Here is a 24,954-nt window from a genome sequence, read left to right as displayed (position 1 = left end):
AGATTATTTTTGAATATTCTAATTGCCCAGAAAATGGAAAAATGGAGTGGAATTCAGCGGTCGCATCCTTGGATGGGGCCAAAGCATTTGACTCCTTTGAATGGGCATTTTTATGGGTAGTGCTGCGGAGATTTGGATTTGGGCAGAATTTTATTTCATGGATAAAATTATTATACACCAGTCCAAATGCTAGGCTGATAATAAATGGGAAGGAATCTGAGCCCTTTCCATTGTTCAGGGGCACTAGACAGGCTTGCTCATCGTCACCACTATTATTTGCGGTGGCAATGGAACCCCAGGCGATAGCCTTAAGACAATCCCTGAATATTACAAGGTTTAGATATGGTAACATTCAAGGGACCATCGCCCTACATGCAGACGACGTACTCCTGTTTTGACTTGATTTGCAAGATTCCGTATCATTTGCTGGGGAGCTAATCAATAAATTTGGAGATGCGACGGATATAAAGATCAACTGGAAAAAATCTGCTCTTCTCCCTATGATCCCCTCCCCCCCCCCCCCCCCCCCCTTGAACAATGTTGTGCACAGAAGAGCCCCCTCAAAATTGTGGAGACTTTTAAATACCTTGGAATGCACGTTACTAGAAATATTAAGGATTTTGAGGTATGTAATTTAGATCCATTACTGGATAGGTTTAAAGGTAAAATTAAAGATTGGTGTAAACTGTCTATCTCACTTATAGGTAGAGTTAACCTTTGTAAAATGACATCAATCCCTCAATTATTGTATTTGTTAAATAATTCCCCAATATGGATACCTGAAAAGTCCTTTGTTAAAATAAATAGAATATTTCGAGATTTTATTTGGAAATTTCACAAACCAAGAATTAAAATAGTTACCCTGCAAACGGACAAGGAAGAAGGGGGGCCTATCTATGCCCAATCGCAGTTTGTATTATCTTGCTTCCCAGATGCAACATATGAATGGATGGGCTATAGAAGGGCAGGACTCAAAGATTGGGGAAATATTAAGATTTTGGGGATGAGTGGAGAATTTGATAGAGGCTGGGACAAGATGAAACAACTCCTGGAAGTGGAACGGTAAACACAATATACTCCAATATGGCTGAATAGAATTTATCCCGAGATAGGAAAAGTCCCCAAGATAGATAAATGGGTAAGAAAAGGATTATATTATATGGTTTCCCTGTTTGATAACAGTACCTTTAAACCATTCCTTCAGCTGCAACAGGAGTATAATGTACCGCAAGACAGTTGGCTTTACTACTTGCAGATAAGGAGTGCTGTCACTAAATAGGGAAAAAAAAATATCAACTAATCAATGCTATCCTTTTCTCATTTACCTCACAAGGCATTATCTCTAAGGTATATAAGAGGCTATTAGAGTATAGTACTAAGGATAAACTAAATGAAAAGGCTTTGAATGAGAAATGGGAGGAAGATTTTGAGCAAATAACAGAAGGTCAGTGGAGAGAAATACTAAGAAATATGCCTAGGACATCAGCTAGTGAAGCCCATCGATAATCTAACATTTATTTAATTCATAGAGCATATCGAACCCCTAAAGCATTGTTTCAATATGGATATGCTAATGATGATAAATGTCCGAGATGCCAGGAAACGAGAGCCAACTGTTACGCCGAGCGCTCCGGGTTCCCGCTCCTCCCCGGAGCGCTCGCTTCACCTCCTCCGCTGCAGCGCCCCGGTCACGTCCTCTGACCCGGGGCGCTGCGATCCTGCTGCTAGCCGGGATGCGATTCGCGATGCGGGTAGCGCCCGCTCGCGATGCGCACCCCGGCTCTCCTACCTGACTCGCTCCCCGTCTGTTCTGTCCCGGCGCGCGCGGCCCCGCTCCCTAGGGCGCGCGCGCGCCGGGTCTCTGCGATTTAAAGGGCCACTGCGCCGCTGATTGGCGCAGTGGTTCCAATTAGAGTTATCACCTGTGCACTCCCTATATTACCTCACTTCCCTTGCACTCCCTTGCCGGATCTTGTTGCCTTAGTGCCAGTGAAAGCGTTCCTTGTGTGTCCCTTGCCAGTGTTTCCAGACCTTCTGCCGTTGCCCCTGACTACGATCCTTGCTGCCTGCCCCGACCTTCTGCTACGTCCGACCTTGCTTCTGCCTACTCCCTTGTACCGCGCCTATCTTCAGCAGCCAGAGAGGTGAGCCGTTGCTAGTGGATACGACCTGGTCACTACCGCCGCAGCAAGACCATCCCGCTTTGCGGCGGGCTCTGGTGAAAACCAGTAGTGGCTTAGAACCGGTCCACTAGCACGGTCCACGCCAATCCCTCTCTGGCACAGAGGGTCCACTACCTGCCAGCCGGCATCGTGACAGTAGATCCGGCCATGGATCCCGCTGAAGTTCCTCTGCCAGTTGTCGCTGACCTCACCACGGTGGTCGCCCAGCAGTCACAACAGATTGCGCAACAAGGCCAACAGCTGTCTCAACTGACCGTTATGCTACAACAGTTGCTACCACAGCTTCAGCAGTCATCTCCTCCGCCAGCTCCTGCACCTCCTCCGCAGCGAGTGGCCGCTCCTGGGATACGCTTATCCTTGCCGGATAAGTTTGATGGGGACTCTAAGTTTTGCCGTGGCTTCCTTTCCCAATGTTCCCTGCATCTGGAGATGATGTCGGACCTGTTTCCCACTGAAAGGTCTAAGGTGGCGTTCGTAGTCAGTCTTCTGTCCGGAAAAGCCCTGTCATGGGCCACACCGCTCTGGGACCGCAATGACCCCGTCACTGCCTCAGTACACTCCTTCTTCTCGGAAATCCGAAGTGTCTTTGAGGAACCTGCCCGAGCCTCTTCTGCTGAGACTGCCCTGTTGAACCTGGTCCAGGGTAATTCTTCCGTTGGCGAGTATGCCGTACAATTCCGTACACTTGCTTCAGAATTGTCCTGGAATAATGAGGCCCTCTGCGCGACCTTCAAAAAAGGCCTATCCAGCAACATTAAAGATGTTCTGGCCGCACGAGAAATTCCTGCTAATCTACATGAACTTATTCACCTAGCCACTCGCATTGACATGCGTTTTTCTGAAAGGCGTCAGGAACTCCGCCAAGATATGGACTCTGTTCGCACGAGGCGTTTCGTCTCCTCGGCTCCTCTCTCCTCTGGTCCCCTGCAATCTGTTCCTGTGCCTCCCGCCGTGGAGGCTATGCAGGTCGACCGGTCTCGCCTGACACCTCAAGAGAGGACACGACGCCGTATGGAGAACCTCTGCCTGTACTGTGCTAGTACCGAACACTTCCTGAGGGATTGTCCTATCCGTCCTCCCCGCCTGGAAAGACGTACGCTGACTCCGCACAAAGGTGAGACAGTCCTTGATGTCTACTCTGCTTCTCCACGTCTTACTGTGCCTGTGCGGATGTCTGCTTCTGCCTTCTCCTTCTCTACAGTGGCCTTCTTGGACTCTGGTTCTGCAGGAAATTTTATTTTGGCCTCTCTCGTCAACAGGTTCAACATCCCAGTGACCAGTCTCGCCAGACCCCTCTACATCAATTGTGTAAATAATGAAAGATTGGACTGTACCATACGTTTCCGCACGGAGCCCCTTCTTATGAGCATCGGATCTCATCATGAGAGGATTGAACTTTTGGTCCTCCCCAATTGCACCTCGGAGAATCTCCTTGGACTTCCCTGGCTTCAACTTCATTCCCCAACCCTGGATTGGTCCACTGGGGAGATCAAGAGTTGGGGGTCCTCTTGTTCCAAGAACTGTCTAAAACCGGTTCCCAGTAACCCTTGCCGTAACTCTGTGGTTCCTCCAGTAACCGGTCTCCCCAAGGCCTATATGGACTTCGCGGATGTTTTCTGCAAAAAACAAGCTGAGACTCTACCTCCTCACAGGCCTTATGATTGCCCTATCGACCTCCTCCCGGGTACTACTCCACCCCGGGGCAGAATTTATCCTCTCTCTGCCCCAGAGACTCTTGCCATGTCCGAATACGTCCAGGAGAATCTAAAAAGGGGCTTTATCCGTAAATCCTCCTCTCCTGCCGGAGCCGGATTTTTCTTTGTCTCCAAAAAAGATGGCTCCCTACGTCCTTGCATTGACTACCGCGGTCTTAATAAAATCACGGTTAAGAACCGCTACCCCTTACCCCTCATCTCTGAACTCTTTGATCGCCTCCAAGGTGCCCACATCTTCACTAAATTGGACTTAAGAGGCGCCTATAACCTCATCCGCATCAGAGAGGGGGACGAGTGGAAAACGGCATTTAACACCAGAGATGGACACTTTGAGTATCTGGTCATGCCCTTTGGACTGTGCAATGCCCCTGCCGTCTTCCAAGACTTTGTCAATGAAATTTTTCGTGATCTATTATACTCCTGTGTTGTGGTATATCTGGACGATATCCTAATTTTTTCTGCCAATCTAGAGGAACACCGCCGGCATGTCCGTATGGTTCTTCAGAGACTTCGTGACAACCAACTCTATGCCAAAATTGAGAAATGTCTGTTTGAATGCCAATCTCTTCCTTTTCTAGGATATTTGGTCTCTGGCCAGGGACTACAGATGGATCCAGACAAACTCTCTGCCGTCTTAAATTGGCCACGCCCCTCCGGACTCCGTGCTATCCAACGCTTTTTGGGGTTCGCCAATTATTACAGGCAATTTATTCCACATTTTTCTACCATTGTGGCTCCTATCGTGGCTTTAACCAAGAAAAATGCTGATCCCAAGTCCTGGCCTCCTCAAGCAGAAGACTCCTTTAAACAACTCAAGTCTGCCTTTTCTTCGGCTCCCGTGCTCTCCAGACCTGACCCTTCCAAACCCTTCCTATTGGAGGTTGATGCCTCCTCAGTAGGAGCTGGAGCTGTTCTTCTACAAAAAAATCCTTCCGGGCATGCTGTCACTTGTGGTTTTTTCTCTAGGACCTTCTCTCCAGCGGAGAGGAACTACTCCATCGGGGATCGAGAACTTCTAGCCATTAAATTAGCACTTGAGGAATGGAGGCATCTGCTGGAGGGATCAAGATTTCCTGTTATTATCTACACCGACCACAAGAACCTCTCCTACCTCCAGTCGGCCCAACGGCTGAATCCTCGCCAGGCCCGGTGGTCTCTGTTCTTTGCCCGATTTAATTTTGAGATCCACTTTCGTCCTGCCGATAAGAACATTAGAGCCGATGCTCTCTCTCGTTCCTCGGATGCCTCAGAAGTTGATCTCCCTCCGCAACACATCATTCCACCTGACTGCCTGATCTCCACTTCTCCTGCCTCCATCAGACAGACTCCTCCAGGAAAGACCTTTGTTTCTCCACGCCAACGCCTCGGAATCCTCAAATGGGGTCACTCCTCCCATCTCGCAGGTCATGCGGGCATCAAGAAATCTGTGCAACTCATCTCCCGCTTCTATTGGTGGCCAACTCTGGAGACGGATGTTGGGGACTTTGTGCGAGCCTGCACTATCTGTGCCCGGGATAAGACTCCTCGCCAGAAGCCCGCTGGTTTTCTTCATCCTCTGCCTGTCCCCGAACAGCCTTGGTCTCTGATTGGTATGGATTTTATTACTGATTTACCCCCTTCCCGTGGCAACACCGTTATTTGGGTGGTCGTTGATCGATTCTCCAAAATGGCACATTTCATTCCTCTTCCTGGTCTTCCTTCTGCGCCTCAGTTGGCTAAACAATTTTTTGTACACATTTTTCGTCTTCACGGGTTGCCTACGCAGATTGTCTCGGATAGAGGGGTCCAATTCGTGTCTAAATTCTGGAGAGCTCTCTGTAAACAACTCAAGATTAAATTAAATTTTTCCTCTGCATATCATCCCCAGTCCAATGGACAAGTAGAAAGAATTAACCAGATCCTGGGTGATTATTTGCGACATTTTGTTTCCTCCCGCCAGGATGACTGGGCAGATCTCCTTCCATGGGCCGAATTCTCGTATAACTTCAGGGTCTCTGAATCTTCCTCCAAATCCCCATTTTTCGTGGTGTACGGCCGTCACCCTCTTCCCCCCCTCCCTACCCCCTTGCCCTCTGGTCTGCCCGCTGTGGATGAAATTTCTCGTGACCTTTCCATTATATGGAGAGAGACCCAAAATTCTCTCTTACAGGCTTCTTCACGCATGAAGAGGTTCGCGGATAAGAAAAGAAGAGCTCCCCCCGTTTTTTCCCCTGGAGACAAGGTATGGCTCTCCGCTAAATTTGTCCGCTTCCGTGTCCCTAGCTACAAGTTGGGACCACGCTATCTTGGTCCTTTCAAAATTCTGTGTCAAATTAATCCTGTCTCTTATAAACTTCTTCTTCCTCCTTCTCTTCGTATCCCTAATGCCTTTCACGTCTCTCTTCTCAAACCACTCATCCTCAACCGTTTTTCTCCCAAATCTGTTCCTCCCACTCCTGTTTCCGGCTCCTCGGACGTCTTCTCGGTCAAGGAGATTTTGGCTGCCAAAAAGGTCAGAGGAAAAAATTTTTTTTTAGTAGACTGGGAGGGTTGTGGTCCTGAAGAGAGATCCTGGGAACCTGAGGACAACATCCTTGACAAAAGTCTGCTCCTCAGGTTCTCAGGCTCCAAGAAGAGGGGGAGACCCAAGGGGGGGGGTACTGTTACGCCGAGCGCTCCGGGTTCCCGCTCCTCCCCGGAGCGCTCGCTTCACCTCCTCCGCTGCAGCGCCCCGGTCACGTCCTCTGACCCGGGGCGCTGCGATCCTGCTGCTAGCCGGGATGCGATTCGCGATGCGGGTAGCGCCCGCTCGCGATGCGCACCCCGGCTCTCCTACCTGACTCGCTCCCCGTCTGTTCTGTCCCGGCGCGCGCGGCCCCGCTCCCTAGGGCGCGCGCGCGCCGGGTCTCTGCGATTTAAAGGGCCACTGCGCCGCTGATTGGCGCAGTGGTTCCAATTAGAGTTATCACCTGTGCACTCCCTATATTACCTCACTTCCCTTGCACTCCCTTGCCGGATCTTGTTGCCTTAGTGCCAGTGAAAGCGTTCCTTGTGTGTCCCTTGCCAGTGTTTCCAGACCTTCTGCCGTTGCCCCTGACTACGATCCTTGCTGCCTGCCCCGACCTTCTGCTACGTCCGACCTTGCTTCTGCCTACTCCCTTGTACCGCGCCTATCTTCAGCAGCCAGAGAGGTGAGCCGTTGCTAGTGGATACGACCTGGTCACTACCGCCGCAGCAAGACCATCCCGCTTTGCGGCGGGCTCTGGTGAAAACCAGTAGTGGCTTAGAACCGGTCCACTAGCACGGTCCACGCCAATCCCTCTCTGGCACAGAGGGTCCACTACCTGCCAGCCGGCATCGTGACACCAATCTTGTGCATATGATGTGGAACTGCCCTAAATTAAGGAGATACTGGAATTCCGTAAGAGAACTTATTAGAAATATATATCAGATATCTATTGAGGATAATCCACTAATATGTTTACTGGGTTGTATATCTGGGGTTAATGCCCAAGAAGAGGTTGAGCTAGCTATACTTAGGATACTATATATGGCCTGAAAAATAATAGCGTCGCACTGGAAGGATACTGATTTCCCTTCCAGAATGACAAAAAAAATGAGTAATAATATTATACTAGAAACCTATGTTTATAAGAAATTAAAAGAATCGGTTTATACTATGTTATATGGGAGAAGTGGTTAAATAATTTTTTGTTGTAATAGGTAAGTGATGAGATGAGTCGTGGTTGGATTCTTAACTTAGAGTGAGATACTTGGTATTTTTTCTCCTTTCTTCTTTTTTGTTCCTCTTTATTTATTTTTATATTTTTGTTGTTCTTTTCTTTCTGCTACCTTTGTATAATGGTCTTGATTATTGATTATGTAGCACCCTTTATCTTGTGCAGGGTGGGCTATGGGTTGAGTAGGGCGGGTGGGTAGGGGTGGTATGTGTTAATGTTATTTGTTGTTATGTTATGTCTTACACATTGTATATGTTTGTTTGTAAGAAAAACCTTAGACCTCAGGTGTAGGGAAGGACCTATCCAATTTCCCATTTAACCCAAAATTTAAATCCCCCGCCCAGAGTATCACATCATAAGTAAATGAGGATAAACGCTGGCACATAGTGTGAAAAAAGGAGGTAGGGTTAATGTTAGGAACATATGAGTTAACAAGGCATAATCGGCGCCCATAAAGGGAACTCAATAAAATAAAATAGAGACCATCTGAGTCAATATGAGAGTGTTCAATCTTAAAAGGTAAATTATTATGAATACAAATAAGAACACCCTTGCATTAAGACAGAAAGAAAGACATATATACTCTAGAAAATGTGAATGCAAAAACCTTGGACAAGAGGGTGCGAAATGGGACTTTTGGGGGCCAATAAAGTTTGGGTGGTGTTTCACATAGTCCATGAATGCCTTCTGTCGTTCTGAAGGGGAATTGAACCCCCTAACATTATGGGACAATATCTAACACATTTATACGGTGCAATCCATAAAGATAAAAGGAACTGACAGACATCACATAGATAGAACAAAAAAGGAAAGAGGAGAGAAAAGAAGCCCACAAAAAGAACAAAAAAAAGAACAGAACAAAAGAACAAACAAAGATCTGGAAAGACAGAACAAATATTAGCTCAGACTGGCATACTTCCAGGCCCACAGACTGGGTAAAGGGCACAATAATCTGGCCACACTCAGCTTCTAAGCAACGGAGTGGTGTGATCAACAGGAAATGTCCACCAGGAACATGGAGAGGCTCGGTGCACCCAGTTCATTCATAGTAACTCAGGCTTGAGTTGCGGCATAAGGGCCTGGAACATAGAGTCGACTACAGCCCGAAGGCTAGTTTCTCCTTCCGGGAGGCCCCTGATGTGAATGTTTGCCTGCTGCAAAATATTTTCAAGGTCCTCCAGTTTAAGTTCCAGGGCATCTAACTTGGCAGAGTGGGAGTCAATATATTTGACGGGGGTCCTTTGGATAGGGGATAAGATGTCTTAGGGGCAGAGTATCCCTTTAAAAGGTATAGACTGCAAGCTTTGAGGGCCTCAAAGGTAACTCCATTGGGTATAACATGCCCTTGAAGGGGCCTGAGAGGTCTTGAAAATGTACTTATCTCCTAACACGGTACCAATTCTCATCTTTTTATGTATTTGAAGTGCACCATGACGAGATGTAATGTTGCCATGTGATTGGCAGAAGTGTTCATTGGCTGGGCTTGTGCCAAGCAACCGCATGGTGTAATTATAAAACATATGTACTCTTATGTACTGGAGCCATCATTGTGACTTTATATGTCCTGTGAGCTTTCCTCCAAAGATTTATGAATGACATCATATGACTACAATATGTCAGAATGAATCATCAGACAAAAGCTGTGGAAATTGTGATAAAAAACCTGAATAAATCCATGTAAAATGACATACCAACTGACCAATTCTATAGTCTACCAAATGAATATTTTTGTTCCTTCACGTTGCAACTGGTTATTTGGTGTATAACCTGGCACCAGGGTTAAAAGTTAGTAGGTGCCAATGATATAGAGCAGACAGTATAAGCAGCTGGCTGTCGTCTGTGTCACCAGTCAGTCTACAGCTTTGTTGGTGGCATATACTATTGACACACTACCAGTGCTTTTATGTCAGTAAGTATAAATTCCATATGACATCCATTCCTAAGGTTTTCCTTGCTCCTGCTTAAAGAAAGCAGGATTTGTTGACGGATCACAGTGACTTAAGAAAATACACAGTGCTCCATGCAATACATCTTATACATAATGCAGCATACATAATGCACCTAATGCAGCTGCTCACTGTAATATTTTAGTCAAGCATCAACCAAAGTGCATGTGGACTTTATACTTTAATAGAAGAGTACTGGTTATGTGCTGTCCATTTCCAGGCTATTCTTTTCTCCTCCTTTAGAATCACTGGAAATAACTGCACTTTTTGGAGGTTCTAGTGACCTTATACACATTTACTATGACCTCTCATATTGGCATGAGTACGGAATAGTTATATCTATGACAATTATTTTTAGACTGATTGTCGCTGTATGAACTAAATGTATAAACTTTGAGGTTAACAGAGTACATAAAAGTAATACAGTATGGAATAATATATACTGGGATTGTTACTAGACAATATTTAATATGATTATTAAAGGAGAACTCCAGAATATAAAAATTGTTCCCCATACTGCCAGCAGTAAAAAAAATAAAGATGTACATACCTTCCTCCGCTCCCCCGGGGCCTCCGGTAACCGGCTCCGGTCTCCGCCGTGATCCTCTTCCTGGTTGCCGGTGGTCGGAGAGTCTTACTGTGCTCAGCCGATCACCAGCCGCAGCAAAGTCCCAACTCGGCCGGCGATAGGCTAAACGGCAGTGTGGCGTTTTCGGCCCCGGCAGCAGGTACCGGTGTAGTGAAGAATTTGGGGTCCTGAAGCGTTCTCACACTGCCGCTCAGCCTATCCCCGGCCAAGTCGGACTTCGCTGCGGCTGGTGATTGGCTGAGCGCAGTATGATTCTCCGACCACCGGCAACCAGGAAGTGGATCGCGACGGAGACCGGAGACGGTTACCGGAGGCCCCCGGGGGAGCGGAGGAAGGTATGTACATCTTTATTTTTTTTACTGCAGGCAATATGGGCAACAATTTTTATATTCTGGAGTTCTCCTTTAAATGCTTCTCCTTTAGTAACATATGCATCACATCTCATGTAACAAGCCTTGCTGTTAATAGCTGCAACACACCCAACAATCCAAACTTCCTACTTAAGTACTTGACTCAGATCTAGACTGTCTTAAACGGAACTGAACGATAACCACAGAATGTATAACATATGACATGTTGTCTACATCTACCACTTTATACAAATGTCAATGCAAAAGAACACTTTTCCTATAAATATGGGTTACATATCAAGTCTAATTAACATACCAATGCTGAATGTAACCATTATAAGGACTCATTTCTATATGATAAAATCAGCTTAGGAACACCCTACACCTACAGCATGTAAGTAAAGGATCTAAAGGGCTAAAAGTTTGGCCATTTAGGTGCTGTTTCCTGTAATGTATGATAAGCCCTTGTGAATAAGTATATTCATATAATACATTATTAGCCCATAGGATGGAGGAGTAACTTAAGGAACACATGTGGTAACTCCTATTGGCCCAAATTAAGTATTTAGTGATACACTGATCTTAAGATCACAACTAGTGCAAATGTAGACAACAGCATCTGCCATTAAACGTTCATCACCCAAGGTTTCCTACAAATCTCTGGTTTGTTTAGGAAGATGGACATTTCATCTAAAGTTCTTTCTAAATGACACATAAAAATAAAGAAGTAGAAGAAAAGAAGTGCCATCACCTACACAGCTCAGTCTTGGAAGCCTTCCTTGATGGACTCTTCTCATAGTTTTCCGCTTCTTCCATGCTTCTGGGCATGGCTCCCTCCTGAAAACTTTTCCCTTTAAGCTCATTGTATTGAGGAGCACAGTCTCCATAGACGAGTTGCATGTGAAACCCCTTGCCTTTCTTATGCTTTGCAGAACAGAAACCTAAGTAATGCACATACGAAACGGAAGTATAATGTAGTCTCACACTAAAAGGAAGAAGCACTGCTCACACCTTCCAGTGAGACCAGAATGCTACATCTAAATGTATTGACTTAACATAGCAACAATATACGCATGAGTAACAAGTATCTGCTGTGCTCCTATAGAGGAAGGAATAAAACTAGCACCTACATATAGTATTTGTCTCCTACCATATAGTGTTTATATATGTAAATCTTTAATACTGCATTTGTAAAATGCAGCACAAATCGTTTAGAAAAAGTGCAAAAGAAAATGGACAACATTGCACATGCCAAATGTATCATGTGATTTAAATCCTTTATGAATACTTTATATGCTACCATCAACAGTTTTAAGTGCTAAGGGAGTCAAAAATGCATCAAAAATGCATCTGTGCTAGATAATATATATATATATATATATATATATAATATATATATATATATATATATATATATATATATACACTGTATATATATGTATGTTAGAAGAACCAAGAAATCAGCAGCACTCCATTCCTTCAGATGAGTCAGTGTGTGGCTTTATCCATCTTGTGTTACAAGTAGCTAAGTTTTGGCTGTCTCACACAGCCATCATCAGGCTGATAATGGCTGTGTGAGACAGCCGAAACTTAGCTGCTTGCAACGCAAGTTGAATAAAGCCACACACTGACTCACACATCTGAAGAAACGGAGTGCTGCTGATTTCTTGGTTCTTTGTATACTGAAGGGACTCTAACTCAGACTGAAGACCGTACACTTTTTAATATTTTGCTATGTTGCGGCCATATGCACAAAAAATAAAAATGAATTCAACATTTCCCCCATGATTCCCACTGCCCGGTGGATTTATTGCAGAGTGAAATATGCAGCATATACTCTACGTGCTGCATTTACTATACGTGCTGCATTTGATCTCTGCCAAAAGTTGAACCACTTTTGGCAGAGATCAAAACCTCCAATCTTTTTGAGGATGATACTACAAGGTTTGCCCACCTGGATTTGGGGATTTTCTGTCATTCTTTGCAGATCCTATCAAGCTCTGCCAGCATGCATGGTCACCATTGGCAGACAGCCATTTTGCGGTCTCCGCAGAAATAGCTCTGACCAGCTAATAGGTGATCTAAACCTAAGTTATACAGTCTAAAGATGCACCACATTTATCAAACAGCCTGAGCCACTGTGATAAGTCTAAGGCATTTCTAGACTGTCCATTAAATGGCCACTGTCATTTCTATTCCCCATGTCTATATAATCTGTAACATATTTGTGAATCACTTAATTTACCAAAAATGACTAGAAAAAGAAAATTACCCAGAAAAACATCTCTAAAATCTTGGCCATTAAGTGTCTTCCTTCCTTGCAATCTGTTGTTCAATGCCTGTTGTTGGGGGCAATCTGCCTCTAGTGACAGCTAGATAAGGACAAAACACAGGAAGCAGGAGGGGGGTTGGGTACTTAGAATGTGCTTTGTCCAAGGGAGAGAGCCTAAAAAGCCTGTGTACTTGCTGCAAGCTGAGCCAGTCTGCCTACTTAAGATGATCCTCAATGTTCCTGAAAGGCTTCCCTTGACCCATGATCTCTCACTACCCATAAATCTCAAGGCAACTGTCCTTTGTGTAAATAAAAATGTACCTAATGTTGCATGTCCACAATGTTGCACTGTAATCTCCCCTTCCCCTCCCATTAACTTTTCAGCAGAAGCTCAGTATTTGGTGTTGCTCCTGTTTCTTTTTTTCTGCTCACAAAGCACCTTGTAAAGCCTATAAAAAAGTAACCCCTTTTGATCCACCTGGAATCTATCTGTTCAGTCCAGTGCACTTTTATCCACCACTATGTCATGGCATAGCAGAGAGGTGTAGGGTGCTGTACTCTGATTGACCAGAGAAGTAAGGGAAAAGAAGTTCTGTGTATGTACTATTGTCAAACAGCCCAGTCTTGGTCCCTGAAATGGAATGTGAAATAGCTGTGCATTATGGAAGGGACTCTCACAGGCTTAAAGGGGTATTCCAGGAATTTTTTTTATTTGACTATGCTACAGGGTCTGTAAAGTTAGTGTAGTTCATAATATAGTGTCTGTACCTGTGTGTGACGGTTTTCTCACAATTCTTCTGTGATTTTCACCCCACTATTTTAACAGCATACAAAATGACTGTTGTCTCGGATTTTTCCCAGCTTACAATGCGGCCGAGACCTGACTCACTAGTCAGCTGATGACAGGGAGCCTGTCTGCTTCAATGGGTTGAGGGATCAATCTGCAACTAATGCAACAGCTGTAGGCGCCCTGATTGAAAACCACAGGTCGTTTGTTTCAACGGGTGGGGTGGCTGATGTGTGGGAGGGAGGAAAATGGAACTGTGGGATTTGTAGTCAAAAAAAGAAAAGTCAAACAGGAAATACAAGTTCACAAAAAGCTAGCCACAGTGTTATGGTAATCTCATGACATAGTCATTTCGCCCCAAGACAAGTGGAGATCCTTCCTAAGCATGTCCATTACTGTCTGCCAGGTACGTACTAAAATCACCTTATGATGGATAACCCCTTTAATAACACAAGTGAAAAACTTTGAAGGGTTTATCTTGCAAACCCAAGCAGGTTTATATCTTGTGACATGGCAGGTATACTTTAACAGTGTTTTCACTGACACATGACTAAATTAGTGATTAGTTCTTCTTTTTCTGTCAGACTGTCTATTCAGCTTTCTCTTAGTTATGCTTTTCCCTGCTATTGGGCAACCTCGATTGAAGCCATTACATTCAACTTTCACAGACTACTGAAAAGTAGATCTGTCTAGCTCCACATTAACACAGAAGTGGGAGATATCCTGCCTCATAAGGCCGATATGCAGTCTAGGGCTCCAGGAAATCTAGGTGAGAACTCTTTTAGCAGTTGTAATAGCCACCAATTTGTTGTCAACCTATCCCCCCCCCAAAAAAAATTAAAAATTATAATAATAGATAAATAAATATTATAATAATAATGATATAATTAATGAGGACGTTTCCAGAGATCATAATGCTCCATAGCAAAGTAGAACAGGCCCAACACTACTCACTCCCTTTATTAAAGATAATTACTTTAGGCTGTGTTTTCTACACATTTCGCTCTAAATCACCTTAGGCTCTTTTCATCTGTGTTCTTGACATGTCTGCAAGGTGTACACTGGGAAAGTCACTGCCATATACATCCAATGTAGAGCATTGATTCTCAGGCTAAAAAAAATTATACTGTGCAATAGACATTTCTTACTGGATCCTGCTACTGTATATGGAATAGCGGGTTCTGTATTATTCCAACAATTTAACATAAATTCTAACAGAAACCTTCCAAAAGGGCCATAATGTCACTCTATTGGTCTCCATTGGGTGATGGGAGTTTACGGATATGCTTTCAATAAATGTCACCACAAACATGCTGTGAACATGGCCTAATATAATAACATACTGATGACAAACAGGCCCCACTAGATGAAGATAACTTCATATATATTCATACAACTACTATTTAACTCATTTAGAAGCTGTAAAAATCTGCTTGCAGTGAGGACCTTCTAGCGATGGTTGAGTATGGAGGCCACAAAACGGTTGTGTGATCTGTAATTCTACTAGGTATGCCACTAGACACAAAACAACATATAGATTACTTTGGGCAGTAGTGACACTTTTATGCGATTCAGTATATCAAATTCAATTGTCTAACTTTATAAATAAGCTGCAGTGTTAACACCCAGGAAGTCGGCTCCAATTCACTGCTTCCTGTTGACTCATTGACAAGTGTGATATAAATCATATAGATAACATTGATTAATGAATAGAATGATGCACATATCTAGCAGCCCCTATCTCTGTACAAGTCTATTAGTAGAGTATGCAGCTGTAAATGTACATGCACTTGTGTTTTAGTTTTTTGAGTCAAACACAAGAAGAGATACAAAAAAGAAGTGCCAGATCATCTTTAAAGGAACACTCAGGGATATGAAAACTTATCCCTTATCCTACGGATAGGGGATGAGTTTCAGATTGCAGGGGGGTCCGACAGCTGGGCCCACCCGCAATCTCCTGTATTAGGCCCTGGCAGTCAGCGGCACGGGGGCAAGTCCAACCACTGCATGAAGCGGCGGCCGACACGCCCCCTTAATACATCTCTATAGGAGAGCCGGAGCACTGCATTCAGTAGTCTCCGACTCTGTCATAGAGATATATTGAGGGGGCGTGGCGGCCGCCACGACATGTGGAGGTCGAAATGCACTCTCTCGGCAAAGAGCTGTTGGCCCCGTATGGGAGATCGCGGGGGGCCCCAGTGGACGGACCCCCCCCCCGCAATCTGAAATTAATCTCCTATCCTTAGGATAGGGGAAACAGTGACCCCCCGACCTACGATGGCCCCGACATATGATCAAATCGACATACGAAATGCTTAAGCTGCTGCTGGATAGCAGCTTAATGTTCCCCGTGTGGTGCAGTAAGTATTACTTACTCCTCCACGATGCTTCGGGGTGCCCTCCGGGTCCAGTGCTGGTCTTCCGGTGTCTTCTCGGCCCTCTCCGATGACATCAATATGCTGCTGCGCACGTCATCCAATAGGAATGGCGTTCACAGCGGCGTAATGACGTCGCTACGCAGGCCCAGTAAGGCCTTGCGGAAGACAGCAGAGGACCGGAGAAGACCAGGAGAGGACCGTAGAAGACAGCAGAGGATCGGCGAAGACCAGGAGAGCACAGCGGAGGCCCGGGGTCACCATCGCGAGTGGCGGGGACAGGCGAGTACAGCTTCCTATACTTTATATTGCACGACAACATACGATGGATTCGACAAACGATGGCTCGTTTGGAACAAATTACCATCGTATGTTGAGGGACCACTGTACGTTTTCATATCCTGGAGTACTCCTTTAATACTTGTCCTTCATCTTTGTATTCACTCTTAGCTTTTGTATGCAAAACGGCATCAAAATCTACCATGAAAACTGCAAGGGTTACTAGTTTTTAGACCAATGTTTCCCAACCAGTGTGTGTCCAGCCTTTGGCTGTCTGGGCATACTGGGAGTTGTAGTTTTGCAACAGCTGAAGGCACAATGTTTGGGAAACACTGTCCTAGACTAGGAGTTTCAATATGCACAATGTTTTTGGTTTTTACATCCGTTTTTTTTATGAAATTGCAGCATGTTCTTTCATAGACTTCTCTGAAAATTTTCAAAATTTGTAAGGAAAACCCCAGTACAAAATGTCACAAAATAAATAAAAAAATCCAACTGAATGCTCTAAGGTCTTGACTATTATGTATCTCCCTCCCCTGTAAACTGCTGTTTTCTGACTGTTCTTATGTTTTAACCCTTTAACACACCTCACATTTTTGTAAATATTTTATTATATATTTTAAAAGGAACCTGAAATCAGATTTTACTATACATAACATGCCGCAATGCGTTATATATGGTAAAATTATGTTCCTCACCATCCTTGAAAGATGTTCCTTCCTGTAGGGACGGTAAGGATATATAACTTAAAAGTGTCCTCCGCTGGCCCCATAAGTAGTCCCCTGGTTGAGGAGCTATACTCACCTAGTCCTGTCTGCTGTGCTGAAATTACGCCCCCTCAGCATGATTGACAGCCCACGTCACCGCTCTGCTCCCTAAGTAGATGGAGCGGAACATCAGAAGTGTCAGAAAATCCCTCAATCCAATTGAGTGTGCTGCCTTATGCACTTTATGTACACCCATGAAGACTGGAGGCTGGAATCGCTGCCAAAGGGGCTTCAACTAAATACCGAGTAATAGACATGTGCAATTCGTTTTGGAACGAATACTAAACTTAACGAATTTTCCCGTTTTCGGGTGTTCGTTACAATCCAAATGCAGGAAGAAAAAAAAAACGAATATTTCCGAAAAAGAATACGAATATACAGTTAAGGAATGCATTCGTTATCAGTAAACCGAATGTAAGGAATGAATTACATTTTTTTCATTGGGTTTACCTGTGGAAAACTTGCCTTCCTACACAGAGAAAACTGCAAAAAAAGGTGATAACAACAAGAATCCTAAGGTAACACCTGCTATTTATTACAAAAGAGGATCAGCAAGTGAAACTAATGTGCATTTCGTTTAGTAACGAATGCTAAATTTAACGAATTTTATAGATATAACGAAAGATCCGAATTAACGAATGCATTCAATGTTATTAACGAATGCATCCGAAAACTAAAGAAATTTCCGCGGATGCATCCGAAAACCGAATATGACAAATGCACAGCATTCCGAATATTCACGGAACCGAAAATTGAAAAAAAAAACGAAAATGAACAAAATGAAAAAAACAAAATTTTTGGTTCTGCACATGTCTACGGAGTAAAGGGTCTGAATACTTATATCCATGTAATATTTTCCTTTTCAATACATTAGCAAAGATTTCTTACATTCTGATTTTACTTTCTCATTATACGCTATCAAGTTCAGAATGTTGGTGGTGAACTTATTTATTTTATTTTAGCACAATACCGCAACATAACAAAATGTGAAAAAAGTGAAAGGGTCTGAAGACTTTCCAAATGCATTGAATGTCGACAATATGTTTGACTACACCAATAGGCAGAAAACTGTCACTAAAAGAAAGCGCGAAACCGAAGGATGTCTAGATGTAGGTATACAATCCATTTTCTACTCCACATCTACTGCTAAATACAACTTGCATTGATTTATTAAATGTATCCCATCATGAATGTATCCCGTTATGAATGTATCTAATTCTGTGTATACAGGAGCATCACTGCTGATACCTCAATGCTGCGTGTCTGCATACATCCATGATATCATTATGATTATAATTAGAGATGAGCGAAGTTACAGTAATTTGATTCGTCACGAACCACGCAGCTCAGCAGTTGCTGACTTTAGCCTGCCTAATAAATTAGTTCAGCTTTGAGGTGCTTCGGTGGGCTGGAGACTCTCTCCTAGGACTGTATCCACCTTTTCCAGCCCACCGGAGCACCTGAAAGCTGAACTCATTTATCCAGGCTAAAGTCAGCAACTGCCGAGCCGAGAAGTTTGTGACGAATCACCTCACTGTAACTTCGCTCATCTCTGATTAGAATCAGCCAGACTGTTTCTTCTGCTTACTTACTGTTTATTATCTCCAGATTTACATGTACCAGCTGCAAAAATGTAGTGCCAAGTGTGTTCTCACAATATGCTGCAGTTGGGCCTACATGTTTCTTTTTCCCCCTACTTTAATGGGTATTTCTGAATGTACAGTGCTGTTTAATTTTAAATCATGTATTTTATACCATTATTTTACTGACATATTCAGAGTAAGTATATAAACCGGAAAACTGAATTTAGGAACAACTATAATATGTTGTAAATAAATAATACGTTTATTGATGTGTCTCTATAGTTTGGGATGTGGATTAGTCTCGTACAATAGTGTTAAGGTGAGTATCCCGACATTTACGGAGTATCCGTGGCCCCCGGCCCCATCCAGCCTGTGGGTGTTGTGATCAGAGGCTGCTAACAGCTGAATGTGCTGCTTTATGCACTTTATGTAACTCCCATAGAGGTTCATGATAGCTACATAAACAGTGTAATGCTACAAGCTTTGCTGTTTCTATAACTCCAGAGGTGATGTCACCTTTTCTTTGTTGTGTTTTTCAAAACCGTGTTGTGTATTTCTATTTCTGTTTTAAACAATGGGGCAAAATTGACATGGACGTTATGTGTGTTCAGTGCTGGGGTTCAGAATTCAAAAGACCAATATATGGCGGGTATATTCACAGTTCAGAGCCTATAGATCACCAAAGGCAATCCAAAAGATACCCTATTTCCCACACACCAAAAAAGTGGATTAAAATTCCAGTGCTATTCACTCCATTGTGGATACAAATAAGCCCACATCTAGATTATTGCCAAACAGGCTACTCTGTCCCAATGTATATGATTCCCGTATGCACCTGCAGTGTGCAATTCAGGTTGGAGTGATCACTGTATTAAAATCTAAATTCAGCCCCCCTCGACATGTTTCGTTGCTTAACGCAGCTTTGTTAAGAGGACAGCGGGCACACACAAGAGGAGTACTATCAGACAGGAGAGAGCACAAAGGAGTACTATCAGACAGGAGACAGTACAGAAGAGTACTATCAGACAGGAGAGAGAATAGAGGAGTACAATCAGACAGGAGAGAGCACAGAAAAGTACTATCAGACAAAAGAGAGCACAGAGGAGAACTATCAGACAGGAGAGAGCACATAGGAGTGCTATCAGACAGGAGAGAGCACAGGTGAGTGCTATCAGACAGGAGAGAGCACAGGTGAGTGCTATCAGACAAGAGAGAGCACAGAGGAGTACTATCAGACAGGAGAGAGCACAGTTGAGTGCTATCAGACAGGAGAAAGCACAGAGGAGTCCTAACAGGCAGGAGAGAGCACAGAGGAGTCCTATTAGGCACGAGAGAGCACAGAGGAGTACTATCAGACAGGAGAGAGCACAGAGGAGTGCTATCAGACAGGAGAAAGCACAGAGGAGTCCTAACAGACAGGAGAGAGCACAGAGGAGTCCTATAAGGCAGGAGAGAGCACAGAGGAGTACTATCAGACAGGAGAGAGCACAGAGGGGTGTTATCAGACAGGAGAGAGCACAGAGGAGTCCTATCAGACAGGAGAGAGAATAGAGGAGTACAATCAGAAAGGAGAGAGCACAGAGGAGTGCTATCAGACAGGAGAAAGCACAGAAAAGTACTATCAGACAGGAGAAAGCACAGAAAAGTACTATCAGACAAAAGAGAGCACAGAGAAGTGCTATCAGACAGGAGAAAGCACAGAGGAGTCCTATCAGACAGGAGAGAGCACAGAAGAGTACTGACAGGAGAGAGCACAGAAGAGTGGTATCAGACAGGAGAGAGCACAGAGGAGTCCTATCAGACATGGGAGAGCACAAAGGAGTCCTATTAGGAGAGAGCACAGAGGATTCTTATCAGACAGGAAAGAGCACAGAGGACTGCTATCAGACAGGAGAGAGCACAGAAGAGTCCTATCATTCAGGAGAGAGCAAAGAGGAGTGCTATCAGACAGGAGAGAGCACAGAGGAGTGCTATCAGACAGGAGAGAGCACAGAGGAGTGCTATCAGACAGGAGAGAGCACAGAGGAGTCCTATAAGACAGGAGAGAGCACAGAGGAGTCCTATCTGACAGGAGAGCGAGCACAGAGGAGTGCTATCAGACAGGAGAGAGCACAGAGGAGTCCTATCAGACAGGAGAGAGCACAGAGGAGTACTGACAGGAGAGAGCACAGAGGAGTGCTATCAGACAGAAGAGAGCAAAGAAGAGTCCTATCAGACAGGAGAAAGCACAGAGGAGTGCTAGCCCACCCTCACTTACTGGACTTTGTCCATACCTTTGCTTCAGCTTGGACAAAGCCATGATTTTATAAGTCATGATTTCTATAAAAAGGACATTTTGTTATGAAGTATATTAGAATGGTTAATGTTTTGTCAAGATGTACAAGATATAAAAAGTTTTTTGTATCTGACAGTGCCCATTTAAACACAATTAAAGGAAAACTGTAAATATTTGCTCCTGCACTAACCACAGGTACTGATGGATAGTGCGTGAGACGCTGATTCCTATCTTCCCTAGCTTGGCCGGATCCGACTGGCCGTTCGCCTACAATCTTAGTTTTATTATATGGGAAAATGTGGCTGTAACTGGCACGGGCGGGGTTTCTGTAGCTTAACTGGCACTGACGTCAGCGCGGCCCGTCCGCAGCGCCGCCCGCTTATGAATATTCATCCCTCCAGCTCTCCCTCTCTTCGCCGCTCCTAACTGGACTTCACTGTACATGTCAGGAAGCAGCACATGCGCAGTGAAGACCAGTTAGGAGCGGCGAACAGAGGGAGAGCTGGATGGATGGGGGATGAATATTCATAAGCGGGTGGCGCTGCGGACGGGCGGCGCTGACGTCAGTGCCAGTTAAGCTACAGAAACCCCGACCGTGCCAGTGACAGCTACATTTCCACATATAATAAAACTAAGATTGCGGGCGAACGGCCGGACGGATCCGGCCAAGGCAGGGATCAAATGAATCAGCGTCTCCCGCACTATCCATCAGTACATGTGGTTAGTGCGGGAGCAAACATGTGACAGTTTTCCTTTAATATAAATTCACGTAAACTGAGATAACCTTAATCTGAACTTTTCACGATCATTATCATCAACGTCAACAAGTATAACATAAAGCTTACTACTGAGGTCGTATCCATTTGTACAGTATAGCAAGTTAACCTGGAACATAATGATGAGACAATGATCTAAAATACAATAATAAGGAAACAACAGGTCATTTAGAAGTAATTGCACAACCTTTGTCATGCAAAGCAACCATCAGATGTAGCTAATGACTCTATAGATGTCTCCAATGATTCTCCTTTATGTAAGCCCCTAGGGGCTTTTACAGACATGTTCAGGGACTTTCTATTATATTCAGTCTCCTTTAGGCTGAGTTCACACGGCCATCTAGACCCGTCCTGTTCTTCTCCCGTCAAAAATAAAAACAGACTTAAAAAAAAAAAACGGACAATAACAGATGCAAACGGATGTTATCCGTTTGGATCGGTTATTGTTGACATCAATGGGATGATTTTACAACCGTTTGTAAACCGTTTTCAAGCAGCAACAATGGAACCTAAACGGGAAACAAAACGGGGGCAGATGGCCGTGTGAACGCACCCTTAGAAGGGAAATGATGCCAAGAAAGTAGTTCATACAATAATGAGGCATGTGGATATGGGGGATATTTATCAAAACCTGGGCAGCTTGCTTCTTTAATTTTTAAAGAGGCCTCCAAAAAAATAAATAAGCAATCTGATTGGTTGCTATGGGCAACTGCTTCACTTTTCCTCTGCACAGGACTTGATAAATATCCCCCATAGTCCTGACTGCTGCACAATACAGTGATCCCTCAACTTACAATGCCCTATGGTTACAATGATTTCAACATACAATTGTCTTTTCTGGACCACCATAATTTGAAACCAGACTCAACATACAATGCTTCGGATAGTCTAGATCTGTGAAACATGTCAATGACTGGAAGAACTGACCAATCAGAATGGGCATTTCACTGGCATACACCTGCATTGCTGAAGTGCATGCACTGACTGGCTGTCTGGCAGCGCCTCCCTACAGTACAGGTTGGTACTACATGTTCTGTACTACTCTTTACCTGTGCCATGGTTAGCTGCTCCTTTGGACACCAGGTAAGGGCAGCTCCATGTTACTTTTTTAGGGCACTTTCTGTACTGTACAGCAGGGGCGGACTGACCGGCCGGTCCATTCGGCCATGGTCCAAAGGCCGAGCCAGGTAAAGGGCCCGCTGCAGCTGCTGGGGATCCAGGACACTTGTCCCGGATCCGCAGTCAGACAAGTGCTACTTTCAGGTGATGTCTTTCTCTATATAAATATCCCTGCGCTGCTCCTGCTCTGGGTATCATTAGCAGAGAAAGGCAGCAGAGCAGGGATGAAGGGAATCTGATTGTTGGCTCCGCCCCCAGCACAGGAAGAGGACGGAGGCCGAGAGCTGACAGGCCTCCCAGGAACACAAAGTGGCCGCTTCATGTGAGGGTGAGTGATGTCCCTGTGTCCTGCCTCTCTGCCCTCTCATCATATAACCTGGGGCTGGGTGATGTGTATAGTTGCAGCCCAGTGGGGCCACTTTCCCTCCTCTAGTGTCCACAGGTCACCAACAGGTCACATTACCAGAACAATTTTGGGGAAAAATCCCTGCAAAAATGGCGCAGTTTTACCGTGATTTTTCTACATTGCGGTAAAACATCGCCATTTTTGCCACGATTTTTCCCAAAAAAATTCTGTTAATGTGACCTGTTTGTGGCCTGTGGACACTGGAGGAGGGAAAGTGACCCCACTGAGGTGACAACATGTGAACACACTGCTTGTTTATTTATCATTAACCCCTTAAGGGTGCATTCACATGCTCTTTGTTTTTTTTTTTTGTTTTTTTTTTTTGCAGATTTTCCGCTGCGTATTTGAAAAGGGCGGGCTCTTCTCGGCTGTCCATAGCAGATTTTCCACGGCAGAATTTACGCTGCGGAAAATCCACCGCAGTCCCTACTGACTTCAATGGGGCTTGCGGCAGATTTTCCACAGCGTAAATTCCTCCGTGGAAAATCTGCAGCGGGTAGCCGAGAAGAGCCCGCACCCTTTCAAATACGCAGCGGAAAACCTGCAAAAACAAAGAGCGTGTGAACGCACCCTAAGGGTACATTCACATCTACAGGATCTGCTGCATATTTTGTGCAGCTGACTTTGCAACCCATTAGCTTCAATAGGTAGCAAAATCAGCTGCAGAAAATATACAGCAGATCCTTTACATGTGAACATACCCTAAGTGCTCATTCACATGGATGGATACGCAGCGTATTTTACGCTGCAGATCCGCCGGTAATGGACCCTACAGTGCTGCCTCCATCTGTGTCTGCTCATAGCTACAATCCACTGCTACGAACAGACACGCTTCAAGGTGCATGTTCGCCGAGCGCATGCGCACTATACTCGCACACATCGCAGCCGTTCCTCCTGTTCCCTGAGCTAGGCCAAGAGAAGCCGCGATGTGTGCGAGTATACTGCACACATGCGAACATGCATCTCGAAGCGTGTCTGTTCGTAGTGGCGGATTGCCGCTATGAGCAGACACAGATGGAGGCAGCACTGTAGGGTCCATTGTCGGCAGATCCGCACCGTAAAATACGCTGCAGATCCGTCCGTGTAAATGAGCCCTAAGGACACAAGGCGTACATGTACGCACAGTGTCTGCTCCCACTCCCTCGGCTAAAGCCAGACATCACCAATCAGGCTGATGTCCGACGTTAACTGTTTAGATGCCGCTATCGAAGTTGATGGCAGTGTCTAAAAGTGTTAAAACGCATGTGCTAGTCAGTTAGAGAAGCTGATCGGGACCACAGCGGCAAGAGTCCCAATCAGCTGAGAGGAAGGCTGAAGGGGCCCTACCTGGCTCAGTGCCGTCAAATCGTCACTCCAAGAATATAGGCAGCCTGTATAAATATACGCTAATAACACTGATCAATGCTGTGCTATAGTACAGCATTGTTCAGCGTTTGCAAACAAAAAGTGACATGTGACAGTTCACTAAAGGGACAAAAAATGGTGAGAAAACTTTAATATAGGACTCAAGGTTTTTTTTTTTGCACATTGGTTTTTTCCTCCTCATCTTCTAAAATTCTTAACGCTTTCAATTTTCTACCTGCAGAACTATATGAGGGCTTGTTTTTTGCACCATCAATTTTGCTTTGGAATGATATCAATCATTTGTCCAGAATTGCTGAGTTTTGGTCACTTCATATACCTTCATATATATAAATTTATTTAAAAAAAAAGATAAAAAAGTCCAATCTGAACAAGAATGAGTCCAATCATGAGCCCTCATACATCCCCATATACGGAAAAATAAGACGGGATAGGAGGTCGGGATAGGAGG

The 24,954-nt window shown here is 44.6% G+C and overlaps 1 protein-coding gene across 6 annotated transcripts in view; it reads right to left on the bottom strand.

Annotated features, from left to right (window-relative positions):
• DOCK10 (dedicator of cytokinesis 10) overlaps positions 1-24,954 on the bottom strand; it is a 431,686-nt gene that overhangs the window by 266,680 nt on the left and 140,052 nt on the right. The window contains exon 1 of one of the 6 annotated variants that reach the window (XM_056564787.1): positions 11,258-11,424. The exons of the other annotated variants lie outside the window; for them this stretch is intronic. Within the exon in view, the coding sequence (XP_056420762.1) occupies positions 11,258-11,389 (132 nt within the window). The 5' untranslated portion in view covers positions 11,390-11,424. Of the gene's footprint in view, positions 1-11,257; positions 11,425-24,954 lie in introns of those variants that run through there. 6 annotated transcript variants of the gene reach the window in all.

The sequence above is a fragment of the Hyla sarda genome, chromosome 3 (genome assembly GCF_029499605.1).
Source record: "Hyla sarda isolate aHylSar1 chromosome 3, aHylSar1.hap1, whole genome shotgun sequence".
Classification (NCBI taxonomy): domain Eukaryota; kingdom Metazoa; phylum Chordata; class Amphibia; order Anura; family Hylidae; genus Hyla; species Hyla sarda.
The sequence above is the reverse complement of the archived record's forward strand: the minus strand, read 5'-3'. Positions and strand labels throughout refer to the sequence as shown.